The sequence below is a fragment of the Oncorhynchus kisutch genome, unplaced genomic scaffold (genome assembly GCF_002021735.2).
Source record: "Oncorhynchus kisutch isolate 150728-3 unplaced genomic scaffold, Okis_V2 scaffold3040, whole genome shotgun sequence".
Classification (NCBI taxonomy): domain Eukaryota; kingdom Metazoa; phylum Chordata; class Actinopteri; order Salmoniformes; family Salmonidae; genus Oncorhynchus; species Oncorhynchus kisutch.
Window position 1 is genome coordinate 321,601 of NW_022264985.1, and position 22,881 is coordinate 344,481.

The following is a 22,881-nucleotide window of genomic DNA, read 5'->3' on the forward strand; positions in this document are numbered from 1 at the left end:
AGACAGGCATCAACCACATCTAGACTTGGTTTCTTCCCAGTGTTTGACTCCGTTCCATCTATTCCATTCCAGCCATTATTATGAGCCGTCCTCCCTTGACCAGCCTCCAATGACTCTCTTGTACATAGGGGAGGCTATCACTTTGTGTTTGCTGTTTGCTTAAAGGGATAGTTCATCCAAATTACACTATAACCTTTAAATTCAGAGGGTTCCTGAGTTGTTGGAATAGAGATATTGCTGCTTAAGGTTCTTTATTCCTTAGCCCTCTGATATCTCTCTACTGTTCTAGAGCCCTCTGATATCCCTCTACTGTTCTAGAGCCCTCTGATATCTCGCTACTGTTCTAGAGCCCTCTGATATCCCTCTACTGTTCTAGAGCCCTCTGATATCTCTCTACTGTTCTAGAGCCCTCTGATATCCCTCTACTGTTCTAGAGCCCTCTGATATCCCTCTACTGTTCTAGACCCCTCTGATATCTCTCTACTGTTGTAGAGCCCTCTGATATCTCTCTACTGTTCTAGAGCCTTCTGATATCTCGCTACTGTTCTAGAGCCCTCTGATGTCTCTCTACTCTTCTAGAGCCCTCTGATATCTCTCTACTGTTATAGAGCCCTCTGATATCTCTCTACTGTTGTAGAGCCCTCTACTGTTCTAGAGCCCTCTGATATCTCACTACTGTTCTAGAGCCCTCTGATATCCCTCTACTGTTCTAGAGCCCTCTGATATCCCTCTACTGTTCTAGAGCCCTCTGATATCTCGCTACTGTTCTAGAGCCCTCTGATATCTCGCTACTGTTCTAGAGCCCTCTGATATCCCTCTACTGTTCTAGAGCCCTCTGATATCTCGCTACTGTTCTAGAGCCCTCTGATATCCCTCTACTGTTCTAGAGCCCTCTGATATCTCTCTACTGTTCTAGAGCCCTCTGATATCCCTCTACTGTTCTAGAGCCCTCTGATATCCCTCTACTGTTCTAGACCCCTCTGATATCTCTCTACTGTTGTAGAGCCCTCTGATATCTCTCTACTGTTCTAGAGCCCTCTACTGTTCTAGAGCCCTCTGATATCTCACTACTGTTCTAGAGCCCTCTGATATCCCTATACTGTTCTAGAGCCCTCTGATATCCCTGTACTGTTCTAGAGCCCTCTGATATCTCGCTACTGTTCTAGAGCCCTCTGATATCCCTATACTGTTCTAGAGCCCTCTGATATCTCGCTACTGTTCTAGAGCCCTCTGATATCCCTAAACTGTTCTAGAGCCCTCTGATATCTCTCTACTGTTCTAGAGCCCTCTGATATCCCTCTACTGTTCTAGAGCCCTCTGATATCTCACTACTGTTCTAGAGCCCTCTGATATCCCTCTACTGTTCTAGAGCCCTCTGATATCTCTCTACTGTTGTAGAGCCCTCTGATATCTCTCTACTGTTGTAGAATACTAGAAGAGGGGTCTGTTCAACGACACTATTGTTATTGTGTTGTAATGAATGACAGTACATTGATATGCTCTTAAAATTAAACTGAACATGTTTCTTATCTAATAAATATGTGGTTAAAGAAATGATTTAATTAAAACAGAGCAAACTGAAGAGAAACATATTATTTTTGCATGGTGGACCTTTCTTTCCCCGTGTGTCTTGTTTATTATCCCTCTTTGTGAACCAGGACGTGTGTGTGTGTGTGTGTATATGTGTGTGTGTGTGTGTGTGTGTGTGTGTGTGTAAGGGTTCAATCACACCTCGTAGTGTAGGTCGTTAAGCTCCAGCCTGGTGTAGTGTCGCCGGTCGAATGACTCCATGGCCTTACGTCCAACCACAGCCAGGGCCAGAGTCAGGATGGCCAGGCCTACCACCACCACAGCCACCAGGGAGCTCTTCAGAGCCCCCCGCCCTGCCACCTCCTTCCCCCCGCCCTGACCCTCTGTCCCTGGGGAGGCTGGGACTGCCTGGACCCCCTTGGGCACCAGCACCAGCTCGTTTTCTGGTGTTGTCCTTGGGATCAGGGGCTCAATGGCTGCTGGGCTCTTAGTGGTGGCAGTAGCACCAGTAGAAGTGGTGGTGGAGGTAGCTGGCTCAGTGGCTGGCTGGAGTTTTTCAGTAGTTCTGATGGGGTCTGGGTCTCTGCGGTGTGTTGGTGCTGGAGGGGTGGGGTCTGGGTCTCTGCGGTGTGTAGTTGAGACAGGTAAAGAAGTTGTTGTTGTTGTAGTAGTAGTAGTAGTGGCAGGATGTGGTTTGGGTTTTTTAGACGATTTGTTAGGTTTTTTGGGAGGTTTATTGGGCTTTCTGTTCATAGTGGTTATTGTAGATATTGTTGTAGGAGTAGCGTGGGCCTCTGTTAGTGGCCAGGATGTTGCTTGTTGTGTTGTTGTAGTAGTGGTTGAAGTTGTTTGTTGTGTTGTTGTAGTAGTGGTTGGAGTTGGTCGTGGCCAGGATGTTGTTTGTTGTGTTGTTGTCATAGTGGTTGGAGTCGGTCGTGTTATAACAGCCGTTGTTACTATCATTAAAGAGGGTTGTTTTGTTGTGGTTAGCTGTGTCGTTGTAGGTGTATGTGTAGTGGTTGTTGTAGTAGTAGTGGGTTGTGGTGTGGTTGTTGTAGTAGTAGTGGGTTGTGGTGTGGTTGTGGTGGTGGTTGTATGTGTAGTGGTTGTTGTAGTAGTAGTGGGTTGGGGTGTGGTTGTGGTGGTAGGTGTAGTGGTGGTAGTAGTGGGTTGTGGTGTGGTTTTGGTGGTAAGTGTGGTGGTGGTAGTAGTAGGTTGTGGTGTGGTGGTAGGTGTAGTGGTGGTAGTAGTAGGTTGTGGTGTGGTTGTGGTGGTAGGTGTAGTGGTGGTAGTAGTAGGTTGTGGTGTGGTTGTGGTGGTAGGTGTAGTGGTGGTAGTTGTAGGTTGTGGTGTGGTTGTGGTGGTAGTTGTAGGTTGTGGTGTGGTTGTGGTGGTAGTTGTAGGTTGTGGTGTGGTTGTGGTGGTAGTTGTAGGTTGTGGTGTGGTTGTGGTGGTGGTAGGTGTAGTGGTGGTAGTAGTAGGTTGTGGTGTGGTTGTGGTGGTAGGTTTAGTGGTGGTCGTTGTAGTAGTAGTGGGTTGTGGTCTGATGGTAGAGGCTGGAGTTGTAGTAGTAGCAGTAGTAGTAGTTGGTTGGATTGTGGAAGGTGGAGTAGGTATCCCCGTGGTGGGATGAATCAAACCTATGGAAAACATGACATCAGAACATAACTCACGCAGAGATGAAAGACTCTGTGAAACACAAAAACAAGACAAGAGCACACAAACAAGTAGTACGTCTGACATGGACCCCTATTCTCTACATAGAGCTGTGGACCAGGGCCCAGACATGGACATGGACCCCTATTCTCTACATAGAGCTGTGGACCAGGGCCCAGACATGGACATGGACCCCTATTCTCTACATAGAGCTGTGGACCAGGGCCCAGACGTGGACATGGACCCCTATTCTCTACATAGAGCTGTGGACCAGGGCCCAGACGTGGACATGGACCCCTATTCTCTACATAGAGCTGTGGACCAGGGCCCAGACGTGGACATGGACCCCTATTCTCTACATAGAGCTGTGGACCAGGGCCCAGACGTGGACATGGACCCCTATTCTCTACATAGAGCTGTGGACCAGGGCCCAGACGTGGACATGGACCCCTATTCTCTACATAGAGCTGTGGACCAGGGCCCAGACGTGGACATGGACCCCTATTCTCTACATAGAGCTGTGGACCAGGGCCCAGACGTGGACATGGACCCCTATTCTCTACATAGAGCTGTGGACCAGGGCCCAGACGTGGACATGGACCCCTATTCTCTACATAGAGCTGTGGACCAGGGCCCAGACGTGGACATGGACCCCTATTCTCTACATAGAGCTATGGACCAGGGCCCAGACGTGGACATGGACCCCTATTCTCTACATAGAGCTGTGGACCAGGGCCCAGACATGGACATGGACCCCTATTCTCTACATAGAGCTGTGGACCAGGGCCCAGACATGGACCCCTATTCTCTACATAGAGCTGTGGACCAGGGCCCAGACATGGACATGGACCCCTATTCTCTACATAGAGCTGTGGACCAGGGCCCAGACATGGACATGGACCCCTATTCTCTACATAGAGCTGTGGACCAGGGCCCAGACATGGACATGGACCCCTATTCTCTACATAGAGCTGTGGACCAGGGCCCAGACATGGACATGGACCCCTATTCTCTACATAGAGCTGTGGACCAGGGCCCAGACATGGACATGGACCCCTATTCTCTACATAGAGCTGTGGACCAGGGCCCAGACATGGACATGGACCCCTATTCTCTACATAGAGCTGTGGACCAGGGCCCAGACATGGACATGGACCCCTATTCTCTACATAGAGCTGTGGACCAGGGCCCAGACATGGACATGGACCCCTATTCTCTACATAGAGCTGTGGACCAGGGCCCAGACATGGACATGGACCCCTATTCTCTACATAGAGCTGTGGACCAGGGCCCAGACATGGACATGGACCCCTATTCTCTACATAGAGCTGTGGACCAGGGCCCAGACATGGACATGGACCCCTATTCTCTACATAGAGCTGTGGACCAGGGCCCAGACATGGACATGGACCCCTATTCTCTACATAGAGCTGTGGACCCAGACGTTTAGCTGGAGGAAGATGCGTTCACCTTTGAAGATGTCGTATGTGTTGATGCCCTGTTCAGCAGTCAGGAGGGGACAGTCCTGCTCACTCTGGCAGTGGAACAGATGACAGTTGTGGTTGTTGGGAGGCTCAGAGGGCTTGTGAGGGTTGAACACAGCCAGGGTACACTTTATACCTGAGGGGAGAGAGCAATCAGACACGGAGAGTAATAGCAAGTATCCCGACTAACAATCCTTCTTATGGATAGAGGGCAGTATTCGGAAGTTTGGATGAAGGAGGTGCCCAATGTAAACTGCCTGTTACTCGGGCCCAGAAGCTAGAATATGCATATAATTTGTAGTTTTGGATAGGAAACGCTCTAACGTTTCAAAAACTGTTAAAATTATGTCTGTGAGTATAACAGAACAGATATAGCTGGCGTAAACCCGAGGAGAATCCACCCGGGAATTGTTATGGGGGGCTCACCTCACCTCTCATTATAATGGCTGTCTATGGGAATATAAAAGGAATACCTCCCAGGTTGCAGTTCCCAGGGCTTCCACTAGATGTCAACAGTCTTTAGAACGAGTTTTAGGCTGTTTTTTTATTTAAATGAGCTAGAATTTGTAGTTTTTCTAAGTGGCTCCCATTTTGTCTGTAGTGTTATGGCGCGCGTGGATTAGAGCTCACACTTGGTTATTTATCTCCGGTAATGAACATACTATTCCCGTCTTAAATTTGATCCTTTATTTACATATTAGGCTACCTGAGGATTGATTATAAAAGTTGTTTGACTTGTTTGGACGAAGCTTATTGATAACATTCGGGATTCATTTTGTAAGCATTTTGAACGAGGGGAAACCGGTGGATTATTGAATGAAGCGTGCCAGCTAAACTGACTGTTTTGGGATGTAAAGAAGGACTTTATCGAACAAAATGACCATTTGTGATGTAGCTGGGACCCTTGGGATTGCAAACAGATCTTCAAAGGTAAGTGATTTATTTTATGGCTATTTCTGAATTTCGTGATGCCTCTGCTTGGTTGGAAAATGTTTTAATGCTTTTGTACGCGGGCCGCTGTCCTCAGATAATCCCATGGTATGCTTTCGCCGTAAAGCCTTTTTGAAATCTGACAAAGCGGCTGGATTAACAAGAAGGTAAACTTTAATTTGGTGTATTGCACCTGTGATTGTATGAAAGTTAAATATTTCAAATAATTTATTTTGAATTTCGCTCTCTGCAATTTCAGCGGTTGTTGTCGAAACGTCCCGCTAGCGGAACCCCCAGCCGTAACAGGTTTTTAAAGATTAAGAAGAAGTTAAGCTGTTAACCGATGTATAACGCTTTTATTTTCATCAATGGATGTTGTTGAGGCCCGGGCGCTAGCGGTACACCTTTCCCAAAGAGGCTACCAATACCAAGTATCACGACCAACAATCCTTCTGTTTGATAGTTCCAACGTGTTATTGTGTGTTATTGCGTGTTACTGTGTTATTGCGTGGTATTGTGTGTTATTGTGTGTTATTGTGTGTTATTGTGTGGTATTGTGTGTTATTACGTGGTATTGTGTGTTATTGTGTGTTATTGTGTGTTATTGTGTGGTATTGTGTGGTATTGTGTGTTATTGTGTGGTATTGTGTGGTATTGTGTGGTATTGTGTGTTATTGTGTGTTATTGTGTGGTATTGTGTGTTATTACGTGGTATTGTGTGTTATTATGTTATTGCGTGGTATTGTGTGTTATTGCGTGTTACTGTGTGTTATTGTGTGTTATTACGTGGTATTGTGTGTTATTACGTGGTATTGTGTGTTATTGTGTGTTATTGTGTGTTATTGTGTGGTATTGTGTGGTATTGTGTGGTATTGTGTGTTATTGTGTGGTATTGTGTGTTATTACGTGGTATTGTGTGTTATTGCGTGTTACTGTGTTATTGCGTGGTATTGTGTGTTATTGTGTGTTATTGTGTGTTATTGTGTGTTATTACGTGGTATTGTGTGTTATTACGTGGTATTGTGTGTTATTGTGTGTGATTGTGTGTTATTGTGTGTTATTGTGTGTTATTGTGTGGTATTGTGTGTTACTGTGTTATTGCGTGTTATTGTGTGGTATTGTGTGTTATTGCGTGTTACTGTGTTATTGTGTGTGTGTGTTGTTGTGTGTTATTGTGTGCATGTGTTATTGTGTGTGTGTTATTGTGTGTGTGTGTGTTATTGTGTGTGTGTGTGTTATTGTGTGTGTGTGTGTTATTGTGTGTTTGTGTGTTATTGTGTGTGTGTGTGTTATTGTGTGTGTGTGTTATTGTGTGTGTGTGTGTTATTGTATGTGTGTGTATTGTGTGTGTGTGTGTTATTGTGTGTGTGTGTGTGTTATTGTGTGTGTGTGTTATTGTGTGTGTGTGTGTTATTGTGTGTTTGTGTGTTATTGTGTGTGTGTGTGTTATTGTGTGTGTGTGTTATTGTGTGTGTGTGTGTTATTGTGTGTGTGTGCTATTGTGTGTGTGTGTGTTATTGTGTGTGTGTGTTATTGTGTTGTGTGTGTGTTATTGTGTGTGTGTGTTATTGTGTGTGTGTGTGTTATTGTGTGTTTGTGTGTTATTGTGTGTGTGTGTTATTGTGTGTGTGTGCTATTGTGTGTGTGTGTGTTATTGCGTGTGTGTGTGTTATTGTGTGTGTGTGTGTTATTGTGTGTGTGTGTTATTGTGTGTGTGTGTGTTATTGTGTGTGTTATTGTGTGTGTGTGTTATTGTGTGTGTGTGTTATTGTGTGTGTTATTGTGTGTTATTGTGTGTTATTGTGTGTGTGTGTTATTGTGTGTGTGTGTTATTGCGTGTTATTGTGTGTGATTGTGTGTGTTATTGTGTGTGTGTGTGTGTGTGTTATTGCGTGTTATTGTGTGTGATTGTGTGTGATTGTGTGTGTTTATTGTGTGTTATTGTGTGTGTGTGTTATTGTGTGTTATTGTGTGTGTTATTGCGTGTTATTGTGTGTGATTGTGTGTGTGTGTTATTGCGTGTTATTGTGTGTTATTGTGTGTGTGTGTTATTGCGTGTTATTGTGTGTTATTGTGTGTGTGTGTTATTGCATGTTATTGTGTGTTATTGTGTGTGTGTGTTATTGCGTGTTATTGTGTGTTATTGTGTGTGTGTGTTATTGCGTGTTATTGCGTGTGTTATTGTGTGTGTGTTATTGTGTGTTATTGCGTGTGTGTGTTATTGTGTGTGATTGTGTGTGTTATTGTGTGTGTGTTATTGTGTGTTATTGTGTGTGTGTGTTATTGTGTGTTATTGTGTGTGTGTGTTATTGTGTGTGTGTGTTATTGTGTGTGTGTGTTATTGTGTGTTATTGTGTGTGTGTGTTATTGTGTGTGTGTGTTATTGTGTGTTATTGTGTGTGTGTGTTATTGTGTGTGTGTGTTATTGTGTGTGCGTGTTATTGTGTGTTATTGTGTGTGTGTGTGTTGTCATGACGTTGGCCTGAGGGGTTGGTTTATGACAGTCATAAATACCTCTTCCCCCCTGTTTCCTCTCTCTACCCTACTAAGGTTACATTTGCAAAACCCTTGGTTAACATAGAGATTCAGGGAACATCAGAAGGTGGGGGGGGGGAATGAACTATATTCTGGTAACCCGACCAATTGAACATATGCGGTGGTACTTAATGAAGATGATGTCAGTTCGGTTGTCATCTGAGACATTCTCATCAACGATAAGATGACATAAACTCTACAGTGGAAAGTCTACACATCAGAGTTATCGGATTCACATGGAATTGTTGTTCAATTTAAATGTTTTAATATAGAATTATTCGTGATAGGATGAAATGTGATTTTAGCTTCTAAAATGTGAGATTTGGGTTTTCATAAGATAGGGCTGCTCAATCAGTGGACCGCCCCTGTGAAGGGACATGGGCTATAAAACTGTTCAAACACGCCCTCCTCTCCCTTCCTATATAAGCCCTTGACGACAATATAACCTCCTGTTCCGAGGACGTGAGGACGGCGGTCCGATGTCAGAATGGTTCAGATAATAACTACAGAACGAAGCCAACATCAGCATGAGCTGTGGTTGCTAATGGTATGAACTTTGAACTCTTATTCACGACAGAAGTGATACCTCCTAGCCGTTGAGTTAGCGAACACAGCTGCAAACGCAGGTTAGGAAGGAACAGACAGAGTATCCCATCTACTACAAACGACGTTACTACAACTTATTCAAGTGACCACCAGAGACATTCTTCAAAGGACAGAGGACTCGGTTGGGCAACACGGCCTTCCATCTACCACCAACCTACTGACGCTCAGAGTAAATATTTATTGCATTTTCCTTTTCCTAATGGGCGGTAATTTAGAATGCATAAGATACTGTATTTGCGATAGCACAGCTTCGCCCTTTGTTCCTCAGTCTTCCTTTCTTTCACTCAAACCCAGCCCCTTTTATTTTGTGTAACAAGCTGTCATATCTGTTCCGCCCGCTAGGGATGTTTTCCTTTATGACGTAATTTGTAATCAAGTTATGATTAATTGTGTGTATGTGAATTCTGTGTGATTAGTTAGGTATTTAGTAAATAAATAATTAAACCCAATTTTGTATTGCTGATTCAAATTGTTAGCCAGGGTTCTTGCAGATAACCAAGAATTTACAACTTTCAGATTATGAGACTGAAGTAAGATGACGATTAATGTTGACTGCTATTGATGTAAAATATTACTAGGTCTTTAAGAGTTTATTCGGAAGATAACAGCTCTATATATATTACTAGGTCTTTAAGAGTTTATTCGGAAGATAACAGCTCTATAAATATTACTAGGTCTTTAAGAGTTTATTCAGAAGATAACAGCTCTATAAACACTCTTTCGTGGTGCCCGACTCTCTAGTTAATTACATTTACATGATTAACTCAATCAGGTGATATTAATTACAGGGAGAAAGTATTTTATAGAATAGCATGTCTTAAATAGCATCAAAGAATATCAATTAATCCGGCATAGCCAAAGACACGACAGTGTGTTATTGCGTGTGTGTTATTGCGTGTTATTGTGTGTTAATACATGTATGTGTTATTGCGTGGTATTGTGTATGTGTGTGTTAATGCGTGTGTTATCGTGTGTTATTGCATGTTATTGCATGTTATTGTGTGTGTGTGTGTTATTGTGTGTGTGTGTTATTGTGTGTGTGTGTTATTGTGTGTTATTGTGTGTGTGTGTTATTGTGTGTGTGTGTTTTTGTGTGTGTGTTATTGTGTGTGTGTGTTATTGCGTGTGTGTTATTGCGTGTTATTGTGTGTTAATACATGTATGTGTTATTGCGTGGTATTGTGTGTGTGTGTGTTAATGCGTGTGTTATCGTGTGTTATTTTGTGTTATTGCATGTTATTGTGTGTGTGTGTTATTGTGTGTGTGTGTTATTGTGTGTGTGTGTTATTGTGTGTGTGTGTTATTGCGTGTTATTGTGTGTGTGTGTTATTGTGTGTGTGTGTTATTGCGTGTTATTGTGTGTGTGTGTTATTGTGTGTGTGTGTTATTGTGTGTGTGTGTTATTGCGTGTTATTGTGTGTTTTGTGGGTGTTAATGTGTGTGTGTTATTGTGTGTTTGTGGGTGTTAATGTGTGTGTGTGTGTGTTATTGCGTGTGTGTGTGTGTTATTGTGTGTGTGTGTTATTGTGTGTGTGTGTTATTGCGTGTTATTGTGTGTTTGTGGGTGTTAATGTGTGTGTGTGTGTGTTATTGTGTGTGTGTGTTATTGTGTGTTATTGTGTGTGTGTGTTATTGCGTGTGTGTGTGTTATTGTGTGTGTGTGTGTTATTGCGTGTGTGTGTGTTATTGTGTGTGTGTGTTATTGTGTGTGTGTGTATGTGTGTGTGTGTTATTGTGTGTTATTGTGTGTGTGTGTTATTGTGTGTGTGTGTGTGTGTGTGTTATTGTGTGTTATTGTGTGTGTGTGTTATTGTGTGTGTGTGTTATTGTGTGTGTGTGTTATTGTGTGTTATTGTGTGTGTGTGTGTTATTGTGTGTGTGTTGTGTGTGTGTGTGTTATTGTGTGTTATTGTGTGTGTGTGTTATTGTATGTGTGTGTTATTGTGTGTGTGTGTTATGTGTGTGTGTGTTATTGTGTGTGTGTGTGTTATTGCGTGTTATTGTGTGTTTGTGGGTGTTAATGTGTGTGTGTTATTGTGTGTTTGTGGGTGTTAATGTGTGTGTGTGTGTGTTATTGCGTGTGTGTGTGTGTTATTGTGTGTGTGTGTTATTGTGTGTGTGTGTTATTGCGTGTTATTGTGTGTTTGTGGGTGTTAATGTGTGTGTGTGTGTGTTATTGTGTGTGTGTGTTATTGTGTGTTATTGTGTGTGTGTGTTATTGCGTGTGTGTGTGTTATTGTGTGTGTGTGTGTTATTGCGTGTGTGTGTGTTATTGTGTGTGTGTGTGTTATTGTGTGTGTGTGTTATTGTGTGTGTGTGTTATTGTGTGTTATTGTGTGTGTGTGTTATTGTGTGTGTGTGTGTGTGTGTTATTGTGTGTTATTGTGTGTGTGTGTTATTGTGTGTGTGTGTTATTGTGTGTGTGTGTTATTGTGTGTTATTGTGTGTGTGTGTGTTATTGTGTGTGTGTGTGTGTGTGTGTGTTATTGTGTGTTATTGTGTGTGTGTGTTATTGTATGTGTGTGTTATTGTGTGTGTGTGTTATTGTGTGTGTGTGTTATTGTGTGTGTGTGTGTTATTGCGTGTTATTGTGTGTTTGTGGGTGTTAATGTGTGTGTGTTATTGTGTGTTTGTGGGTGTTAATGTGTGTGTGTGTGTGTTATTGCGTGTGTGTGTGTGTTATTGTGTGTGTGTGTTATTGTGTGTGTGTGTTATTGCGTGTTATTGTGTGTTTGTGGGTGTTAATGTGTGTGTGTGTGTGTTATTGTGTGTGTGTGTTATTGTGTGTTATTGTGTGTGTGTGTTATTGCGTGTGTGTGTGTTATTGTGTGTGTGTGTGTTATTGCATGTGTGTGTGTTATTGTGTGTGTGTGTGTTATTGTGTGTGTGTGTTATTGTGTGTGTGTGTTATTGTGTGTTATTGTGTGTGTGTGTTATTGTGTGTGTGTGTGTTATTGTGTGTTATTGTGTGTGTGTGTTATTGTGTGTGTGTGTGTTATTGTGTGTGTGTGTTATTGTGTGTTATTGTGTGTGTGTGTTATTGTGTGTGTGTGTGTGTGTGTGTGTTATTGTGTGTTATTGTGTGTGTGTGTTATTGTATGTGTGTGTTATTGTGTGTGTGTGTTATTGTGTGTGTGTGTTATTGTGTTGTTTCTCCCCTACCTGGCTTGACGTCCTCTGAGCAGCAGGCCAGAACACAGTCTCTCTCTGATTGAGTGACTCTGGAGTCCATGACGGTGGTCGGTCGGACCAGCGCCTGGCGGACATTCACTATGGCGTTCTGATGCTGTCGGGAGAAACACGTCTCCGCGTCCGATCCCGAGACGGGACCGGCGGCCGCCAGCATCAACATGGCGGCCAGGAGGAGCGGCGATGACACCCTAGAGGGCAGGATACGGGCCACGGAGGGGAACATGATGATGTCACCGTGACGTCACAGGTCCACGGGGCTCTGGTTGGTTGAACACACGCCACGCCCTCAGGGTCGACGGCAGGGGTGGGCAGATTCAGACACTCCTGTAGAGGGTAAAGGGCAGGGGTCAGGGGCCAGACACTCCTGTATAGGGTAGTAGGAAGGGGACAGGGATCAAGAAACTCCTGTAGAGGGCAGGGGACTGGGGTCAGACACTCCTGTAGAGGGTAAAGGGCAGGGGTCAGGGGCCAGACACTCCTGTATAGGGTAGTAGGAAGGGGACATGGGTCAGAAACTCCTGTAGAGGGCAGGGGTCAGGGGCCAGACACTCCTGTAGAGGGTAGTAGGAAGGGGACAGGGATCAAGAAACTCCTGTAGAGGGCAGGGGACAGACACTCCTGTAGTAGGTATGGGACAGGGGTCAGAAACTCCTGTAGAGGGCAAGGGACAGGGGTCCCTCCCTCCTGTAGAGGGAGTGTCTGCTCCTTGAAAGCGCCATCTCTAGCCTTTAGCCCAGTGCGGGTGTTGCCTGTAATCCATGGCTTCTGGTTAGGATATGTACGTACGTACGGTCACTGTAGGGACGACGTCATTGATGCAGTTATTAATGAAGCAGGTGACTCGTGGTAAACTTCTATTCTAAGTGTTATTGGATGAGTCCCGGAACATATTCCAGTCTGTGCTAGCAAAACAGTCCTGTAGCTTAGCATCCGCTTCATCGGACCACTTGAGTTTCTGCTTGTAAGAAACAGAGAATTCTGGTCAGATTTGCCAAAAGGAAGGCAAAGGAGAGCTTAGTATGTGTTTCTGTGTGTGGAGTAAAGGTGATTTAGAGTTTTGTAGCCTCTAGTGGCACAGGGGACATCCTCGTAAAAAAATCAGGTCGGATGGATTTCAGTTTCCCTGCATTAAAATCACTGGCCAAGAAAAAGGCTGCCTCTGAACAGTACATTGTCTTGTTTACTTATGGCCCTGTTCAGCTCTTTGAGTGCAGTCTTAGTGCCAAGCATGGGTTTATGGTGGGGAATAGACAGCTATCAAACATATAGATGAACTCTCTTGGTAAATAGCGTGGACTACAGCTTATCATTCTATCTTAAAACTTAGAGATCGAGGGTCAATGGAGGGGTCTATTTGCTTGTCGATGTAGTCTCATCAGGATGCCACTTCGCTTGGCCTCTCTTTCGCCACGCCACTTCCTCTTTCAGTCCCGGGGATCAGGGTCTGGTCTGGAGTAAGCAGGAGATCAGGGCCTGGTCTGGAGTAAGCAGGAGATCTAGGGCCTGGTCTGGAGTAAGCAGGAGATCCAGGGCCTGGTCTGGAGTAAGCAGGAGATCAGGGCCTGGTCTGGAGTAAGCAGGAGATCCAGGGCCTGGTCTGGAGTAATCAGAAGATCAGGGCCTGGTCTGGAGTAAGCAGGAGATCAGGGTCTGGTCTGGAGTAAGCAGGAGATCTAGGGCCTGGTCTGGAGTAAGCAGGAGACCAGGGCCTGGTCTGGAGTAAGCAGGAGATCAGGGTCTGGTCTGGAGTAAGCAGGAGATCCAGGGACTGGTCTGGAGTAATCAGAAGATCAGGGCCTGGTCTGGAGTAAGCAGGAGATCAGGGCCTGGTCTGGAGTAAGCAGGAGATCAGGGCCTGGTCTGGAGTAAGCAGGAGATCAGGGCCTGGTCTGGAGTAAGCAGGAGATCTAGGGCCTGGTCTGGAGTAAGCAGGAGATCAGGGCCTGGTCTGGAGTAAGCAGGAGATCAGGGTCTGGTCTGGAGTAGGCAGGAGATCAGGGCCTGGTCTGGAGTAAGCAGGAGATCAGGGCCTGGTCTGGAGTAAGCAGGAGATCAGGGTCTGGTCTGGAGTAAGCAGGAGATCCAGGACCTGGTCTGGAGTAAGCAGGAGATCCAGGGCCTGGTCTGGAATAAGCAGGAGATCAGGGTCTGGTCTGGAGTAAGCAGGAGATCTAGGGCCTGGTCTGGAGTAAGCAGGAGTTCAGGGCCTGGTCTGGAGTAAGCAGGAGATCTAGGGCCTGGTCTGGAGTAAGCAGGAGATCAGGGCCTGGTCTGGAGTAAGCAGGAGATCAGGGCCTGGTCTGGAGTAAGCAGGAGATCAGGGCCTGGTCTGGAGTAAGCAGGAGATCAGGGCCTGGTCTGGAGTAATCAGGAGATCAGGGCCTGGTCTGGAGTAAGCAGGAGATCCAGGGTCTGGTCTGGAGTAAGCAGGAGATCCAGAGCTGATGACTTTGCTTAAATAGAAACTGGTGACTCGTTGAAGTAGAAACTGGCGACTCGTTGAAGTAGAAACTGGCGACTCGTTGAAGTAGAAACTGGCGACTCGTTGAAGTAGAAACTGGCGACTCGTTGAAGCATAAACTGGCGACTCATTGAAGTAGAAACGGGCGACTCGAGACTTGTTAATTGAATCCGACACGGTAGTTTTACATGATGAGATACAGAGACAGGAATGGATGCATCCCAAATAGCATCCCATTCCCTAGTGCCATTTGGTTTCAGCCTTGGTGAAGAGCCTGCTCTGAAAAGATCCTGGCTGGCAGTGGCTCAAGTAGACAGTCTGCCAGCCTTTCACACAGCACTAAACTAATCTCTCTCTCTCTCTGCTACCTCTCCCCCCACTCCTCTTCCTCCTCTCTCTCTGCTACCTCTCCCCCCTCCTCTTCCTCCTCTCTCTCTGCTACCTCTCCCCCCACTCCTCTTCCTCCTCTCTCTCTGCTACCTCTCCCCCCTCCTCTTCCTCCTCTCTCTCTGCTACCTCTCCCCCCACTCCTCTCCCTCCTCTCTCTCTGTCGCTCTCTATTTTATTTGAAGGGTTCAAAGAACACTGTTATCAGGTTGACTCAAGAGTCAAGCCTATTTCTATGTAAAACCATAAAACATGTTTTTCTGTACTCCACAACCCCAGTTCTGCCTGCCACTAAACCAACCAGACATACTGTACTCCACAACCCCAGTTCTGCCTGCCACTAAACCAACCAGACATACTGTACTCCACAACCCCAGTTCTGCCTGCCACTAAACCAACCAGACTAATGTACTCCACAACCCCAGTTCTGCCTGCCACTAAACCAACCAGACATACTGTACTCCACAACCCCAGTTCTGCCTGCCACTAAACCAACCAGACATACTGTACTCCACAACCCCAGTTCTGCCTGCCACTAAACCAACCAGACTAATGTACTCCACAACCCCAGTTCTGCCTGCCACTAAACCAACCAGACTAATGTACTCCACAACCCCAGTTCTGCCTGCCACTAAACCAACCAGATTAATGTACTCCACAACCCCAGTTCTGCCTGCCACTAAACCAACCAGACATACTGTACTCCACAACCCCAGTTCTGCCTGCCACTAAACCAACCAGACATACTGTACTCCACAACCCCAGTTCTGCCTGCCACTAAACCAACCAGACTAATGTACTCCACAACCCCAGTTCTGCCTGCCACTAAACCAACCAGACATACTGTACTCCACAACCCCAGTTCTGCCTGCCACTAAACCAACCAGACTAATGTACTCCACAACCCCAGTTCTGCCTGCCACTAAACCAACCAGACTAATGTACTCCACAACCCCAGTTCTGCCTGCCACTAAACCAACCAGACATACTGTACTCCACAACCCCAGTTCTGCCTGCCACTAAACCAACCAGACTAATGTACTCCACAACCCCAGTTCTGCCTGCCACTAAACCAACCAGACTAATGTACTCCACAACCCCAGTTCTGCCTGCCACTAAACCAACCAGACTAATGTACTCCACAACCCCAGTTCTGCCTGCCACTAAACCAACCAGACTAATGTACTCCACAACCCCAGTTCTGCCTGCCACTAAACCAACCAGACTAATGTACTCCACAACCCCAGTTCTGCCTGCCACTAAACCAACCAGACTAATGTACTCCACAACCCCAGTTCTGCCTGCCACTAAACCAACCAGACTAATGTACTCCACAACCCCAGTTCTGCCTGCCACTAAACCAACCAGACTAATGTACTCCACAACCCCAGTTCTGCCTGCCACTAAACCAACCAGACATACTGTACTCCACAACCCCAGTTCTGCCTGCCACTAAACCAACCAGACTAATGTACTCCACAACCCCAGTTCTGCCTGCCACTAAACCAACCAGACTAATGTACTCCACAACCCCAGTTCTGCCTGCCACTAAACCAACCAGACTAATGTACTCCACAACCCCAGTTCTGCCTGCCACTAAACCAACCAGACTAATGTACTCCACAACCCCAGTTCTGCCTGCCACTAAACCAACCAGACTAATGTACTCCACAACCCCAGTTCTGCCTGCCACTAAACCAACCAGACTAATGTACTCCACAACCCCAGTTCTGCCTGCCACTAAACCAACCAGACTAATGTACTCCACAACCCCAGTTCTGCCTGCCACTAAACCAACCAGACTAATGTACTCCACAACCCCAGTTCTGCCTGCCACTAAACCAACCAGACTAATGGTTATGAAACGGATTACACAGCATAAAGACAAACAACGACAAAAACATGAACCAAGAAAAACAAGAAGAAATGTATTCTACTTCTCTCCAACTAAAGGCCTTGTTAAGTCACTACTAGCTTTATAAAAATAATGATATAATGTATTCTACTTCTCTCCAACTAAAGGCCTTGTTAAGTCACTACTAGCTTTATAAAAATAATGATATAATGTATTCTACTTCTCTCCAACTAAAGTCATTGTTTTACCACCAAGCCTTTAAGAGGAAACGTGACAGAGAGAACCAAGCTGTAGGTCCATAACTAAAAAACAACGTCCCCTAAATATAGTCCAGCAGACCCCAATCTGTCTACGAGACGACTGAGGGAGCAGACGATGCTTCTATTGCCTCTGTCAGTTTAAGAGTAAGAACAGAACAGAGTAAACAATAAGAACAGAACAGAGTTAACAATAAGAACAGAACAGAGTTAACAATAAGAACAGAACAGAGTTAACAATAAGAACAGAACAGAGTAAACAATAAGAACAGAACAGAGTTAACAATAGAACAGAACAGAGTTAACAATAAGAGCAGAACAGAGTTAACAATAAGAACAGAACAGAGTTAACAATAAGAACAGAACAGAGTTAACAATAAGAACAGAACAGAGTTAACAATAAGAACAGAACAGAGTTAACAATAAGAACAGAACAGAGTTAACAATAAGAACAGAACAGAGTTAACAATAAGAACAGAACAGAGTAAACAATAAGAACAGAACAGAGTTAACAATAAGAACAGAGTTAACAATAAGAACAGAGTTAACAATAAGAACAGAACAGAGTTAACAATAAGAACAGAACAGAGTTAACAATAAGAACAGAACAGAGTAAACAATAAGAACAGAACAGAGTTAACAATAGAACAGAACAGAGTTAACAATAAGAACAGAACAGAGTTAACAATAAGAACAGAACAGAGTTAACAATAAGAACATAACAGAGTTAACAATAAGAACAGAACAGAGTTACCAATAAGAACAGAACAGAGTTAACAATAAGAACAGAACAGAGTTAACAATAAGAACAGAACAGTTGATAGGCCTGTATATCACAATACCACCCCTATACCAACGGGTTGACAGGCCTGTATATCACAATACCACCCCTATACCAACGGGTTGACAGGCCTGTATATCACAATACCACCCCTATACCAACGGGTTGACAGGCCTGTATATCACAATACCACCCCTATACCAACGGGTTGACAGGCCTGTATATCACAATATAACCCTTATACCAATGGGTTGATAGGCCTGTATATCACAATATAACCCCTATACCAACAGGTTGATAGGCCTGTATATTGCAATATAACCCCTATAACAACAGGTTGATAGGCCTGTATATCACAATATAACCCCTATACCAACGGGTTGACAGGCTTGTATATCACAATATAACCCCTATACCAACGGGTTGATAGGCCAATATATCACCCCTATACCAACGGGTTGATAGGCCTGTATATCACAATATAACCCCTATACCAACGGGTTGATAGGCCAGTATATCACAATACCACCCCTATACCAACGGGTTGACAGGCCTGTATATCACAATATAACCCTTATACCAATGGGTTGATAGGCCTGTATATCACAATATAACCCCTATACCAACAGGTTGATAGGCCTGTATATCGCAATATAACCCCTATAACAACAGGTTGATAGGCCTGTATATCACAATATAACCCCTATACCAACGGGTTGACAGGCTTGTATATCACCCCTATACCAACGGGTTGATAGGCCTGTATATCACAATATAACCCCTATACCAACGGGTTGATAGGCCTGTATATCACAATATAACCCCTATACCAACGGGTTGATAGGCCTGTATATCACAATATAACCCCTATACCAACGGGTTGATAGGCCTGTATATCACAATATAACCCCTATACCAACGGGTTGATAGGCCTGTATATCACAATATAACCCCTATACCAACGGGTTGATAGGCCTGTATATCACAATATAACCCCTATACCAACGGGTTGATAGGCCTGTATATCACAATATAACCCCTATACCAATGGGTTGATAGGCCTGTATATCACCCCTATACCAACAGGTTGATAGGCCTGTATATCACCCCTATACCAACAGGTTGATAGGCCTGTATATCACCCCTATACCAACTGGTTGTTGGTATAGTTGAAGTCGGAAGTTTACATACACTTAGATGGGAGTCATTAAAACTAGTTTTTCAACAACTCCACAAGTTTCTTGTTAACAAACTATAGTTTTGGCAAGTTGGTTAGGACATCTACTTTGTGCATGACACAAGTCATTTTTCCAACAATTGTTTAACAACAGATTATATCACTTATAATTCACTGTATCACAATTCCAGTGGGTCAGAAGTTTACATACACTAAGTTGACTGTGCCTTTAAACAGCTTGGAAAATTCCAGAAAATGATGTCATGGCTTTAGAAGCTTCTCATAGGCTAATTGACATCATTTGAGTCAGTTGGGGATGTACCTGTGGATGTATTTCAAGGCTGACCTTCAAACTCAGTGTCTCCTTACTTGACATCATGGGGAAATCGAAAGAAATCAGCCAAAACCTCAGAAAAAAAATTGTAGACCTCCACAAGTCTGGTTCATCCTTGGGAGCAATTTCCAAATGCCTGAATGTACCACGTTCATCTGTACAAACAATAGTATGCAAGTATAAACACCATGGGACCACACAGCTGTCATACCGCTCAGGAAGGAGGCGCATTCTGTCTCCTAGAGATTAACGTACTTTTGTGCGAAAAGTGCAAATCAATCCCAGAACAACAGCAAAGGACCTTGTGAAGATGCTAGAGGAAACAGGTACAAAAGTATCTATATCCACAGTAAAACGAGTCCTATATCGACATAACCTGAAAGGCAACTTAGCAAGGAAGAAGCCACTGCTCCAAAACCGCCATAAAGCCAGACTACGGTTTGCAATGGCACATGGGGACAAAGATCGTACGTTTTGGAGAAATGTCCTCTGGTCTGATGAAACAAAAATATAACTATTTGGCCATAATGACCATCGTTATGTTTGGAGGGAAAAAGGGGAGGCTTGTATGCCGAAGAACACCATCCCAAACATGAAGCATGGGGGTGGCAGCAGGCTACCCGAAATGTTTGACCCAATTTAAAGGCAATGCTACCAAATACTAATTGAGTGAATGTAAACTTCTGACCCACTGGGAATGTGATGAAAGAAATAAAAGCTGAAATAAATCATTCTCTCTACTATTATTCTGACATTTCACAATCTTAAAATAAAGTGGTGATCCTAACTGACCTAAAACAGGGAATTGTTACTAGGATTAAATGCCAGGAATTGTGAAAAATGGAGTTTAAATGTATTTGGCTAAGGTGTACGTAAACGTCCGACTTCAACTGTATGTACTTGGTGTGTAGCTCATTACTCACCAACAGCCTGGGAGCAGGTCTCCATTAATATGTCTACAGGTCCACAGTTCAGCTTTGTCTCTCCTTCCTTCTCCCACACTCTCAATTCACAGTCCAGATCTCTCTCTTTCTCTTCTCTCAGTCCATGTCTCTCCTGCTCTCTCTCTTCTCTCAGTCCACGTCTCTCTCCTGTTCTCTTCTCTCAGTCCACGTCTCTCTCTCTCTCTTCTCTCAGTCCACGTCTCTCTCACTCTTTCTTCCCTCAGTCCACCTCTCTCTCGCTCTCTCTTCCCTCAGTCCACGTCTCTCTCACTCTCTCTTCCCTCAGTCCACGTCTCTCTCACTCTCTCTTCCCTCAGTCCACGTCTCTCTCACTCGTCTCTCAGTCCACGTCTCTCCTCCCAGCAGAACTTTGCTCCCTCCTTGTTTCCTGAAGAAGGAACAGTATCAGTCCTCCTGGTGTTATCTCCTCCAGCTCTGCTGCTATCTGATCACTGGGATTACCATGACTACTACAGGATCTGTTAAGGAGGACTGGGATTACCATGACGACTACAGGATCTGTTAAGGAGGTCTGGGATTACCATGACTACTACAGGATCTGTTAAGGAGGTCTGGGATTACCATGACTACTACAGGATCTGTTAAGGAGGTCTGGGGTTACCATGACTACTACAGGATCTGTTAAGGAGGTCTGGGATTACCATGACTACTACAGGATCTGTTAAGGAGGTCTGGGGTTACCATGACTACTACAGGATCTGTTAAGGAGGTCTGGGGTTACCATGACTACTACAGGATCTGTTAAGGAGATCTGGGATTACCATGACTACTACAGGATCTGTTAAGGAGGTCTGGGATTACCATGACTACTACAGGATCTGTTAAGGAGGTCTGGGATTACCATGACTACTACATGATCTGTTAAGGAGGTCTGGGATTACCATGACTACTACAGGATCTGTTAAAAAGGTCTGGGATTACCATGACTACTACAGGATCTGTTAAGGAGGTCTGGGATTACCATGACTACTACAGGATCTGTTAAGGAGGTCTGGGATTACCAAAACTACTACAGGATCTGTTAAGGAGGTCTGGGATTACCATGACTACTACAGGATCTGTTAAGGAGGTCTGGGATTACCAAAACTACTACAGGATCTGTTAAGGAGGTCTGGGATTACCATGACTACTACAGGATCTGTTAAGGAGGTCTGGGGTTACCATGACTACTACAGGATATGTTAAGGAGGTCTGGGATTACCAAAACAACTACAGGATCTGTTAAGGAGGTCTGGGATTACCATGACTACTACAGGATCTGTTAAGGAGGTCTGGGATTACCATGACTACTACAGGATCTGTTAAGGAGGTCTGGGATTACCATGACTACTACAGGATCTGTTAAGGAGGTCTGGGGTTACCATGACTACTACAGGATCTGTTAAGGAGGTCTGGGATTACCATGACTACTACAGGATCTGTTAAGGAGGTCTGGGGTTACCATGACTACTACAGGATCTGTTAAGGAGGTCTGGGGTTACCATGACTACTACAGGATCTGTTAAGGAGATCTGGGATTACCATGACTACTACAGGATCTGTTAAGGAGGTCTGAGATTACCATGACTACTACAGGATCTGTTAAGGAGGTCTGGGATTACCATGACTACTACATGATCTGTTAAGGAGGTCTGGGATTACCATGACTACTACAGGATCTGTTAAAAAGGTCTGGGATTACCACGACTACTACAGGATCTGTTAAGGAGGTCTGGGATTACCATGACTACTACAGGATCTGTTAAGGAGGTCTGGGATTACCATGACTACTACAGGATCTGTTAAGGAGGTCTGGGATTACCAAAACTACTACAGGATCTGTTAAGGAGGTCTGGGATTACCATGACTACTACAGGATCTGTTAAGGAGGTCTGGGATTACCAAAACTACTACAGGATCTGTTAAGGAGGTCTGGGATTACCATGACTACTACAGGATCTGTTAAGGAGGTCTGGGGTTACCATGACTACTACAGGATATGTTAAGGAGGTCTGGGATTACCAAAACAACTACAGGATCTGTTAAGGAGGTCTGGGATTACCATGACGACTACAGGATCTGTTAAGGAGGTCTGGGATTACCATGACTACTACAGGATCTGTTAAGGAGGTCTGGGAGACATGAGAGAGAGAGAGAGAGAGAGAGGGGAGGGAGGGAAAGGGGGGGAGAGGTCGTGTGTGTGTGTGTGTGTGTGTGTGTGTGTGTGTGTGTGTGTGTGTGTGTGTGTGTGTGTGTGTGTGTGTGTGTGTGTGTGTGTGTGTGTGTGTGTGTGTGTGTGTGTGTGTGTGTGTGTGTGTGAGCGAGAGGGGTGGAGAGAGAGGGAGAGACAGAGAGAGAGAAAGAGAGAGAGAGAGAGAGAGAGAGAGAGAGAGAGAGAGAGAGAGAGAGAGAGAGAGAGAGAGAGAGAGAGTTTGTGTGTGTTACATAGTTACAACTATTCTGCAGCTAGAGCTGGGTCCTGGTTAGAGCCAGGAGACACCGTACAGCTAGAGCTGGGTCCTGGTTAGAGCCAGGAGACACCGTACAGCTAGAGCTGGGTCCTGGTTAGAGCCAGGAGACACCGTACAGCTAGAGCCAGGAGACACCGTACACCTAGAGCTGGGTCCTGGTTAGAAGGAGATCTGTAATGACGTTGTATCCCAAATGATACCCTTGACCCTTTATAGTGCCCTGCTTCTGACCAAAGGCTGGTCAAGGCTGTGTACTATAAAGGGAATAGTGCTCCATTTGG

The 22,881-nt window shown here is 44.7% G+C and overlaps 1 protein-coding gene across 1 annotated transcript; it reads right to left on the reverse strand.

Annotated features, from left to right (window-relative positions):
• Positions 1-1,725: 1,725 nt before the first annotated feature.
• mansc1 (MANSC domain containing 1) lies at positions 1,726-20,398 on the reverse strand. The gene is made up of 5 exons (XM_031820094.1): positions 20,109-20,398; positions 11,904-12,257; positions 4,657-4,806; positions 3,014-3,170; positions 1,726-2,152 (listed from the first exon to the last, which is right to left on the reverse strand). The coding sequence occupies exons 2-5, from the start codon at positions 12,154-12,156 to the stop codon at positions 1,726-1,728; spliced, it is 987 nt and encodes a 328-aa protein (XP_031675954.1). The 5' UTR covers positions 12,157-12,257; positions 20,109-20,398.
• Between the last annotated feature and the right edge of the window lie 2,483 nt (positions 20,399-22,881).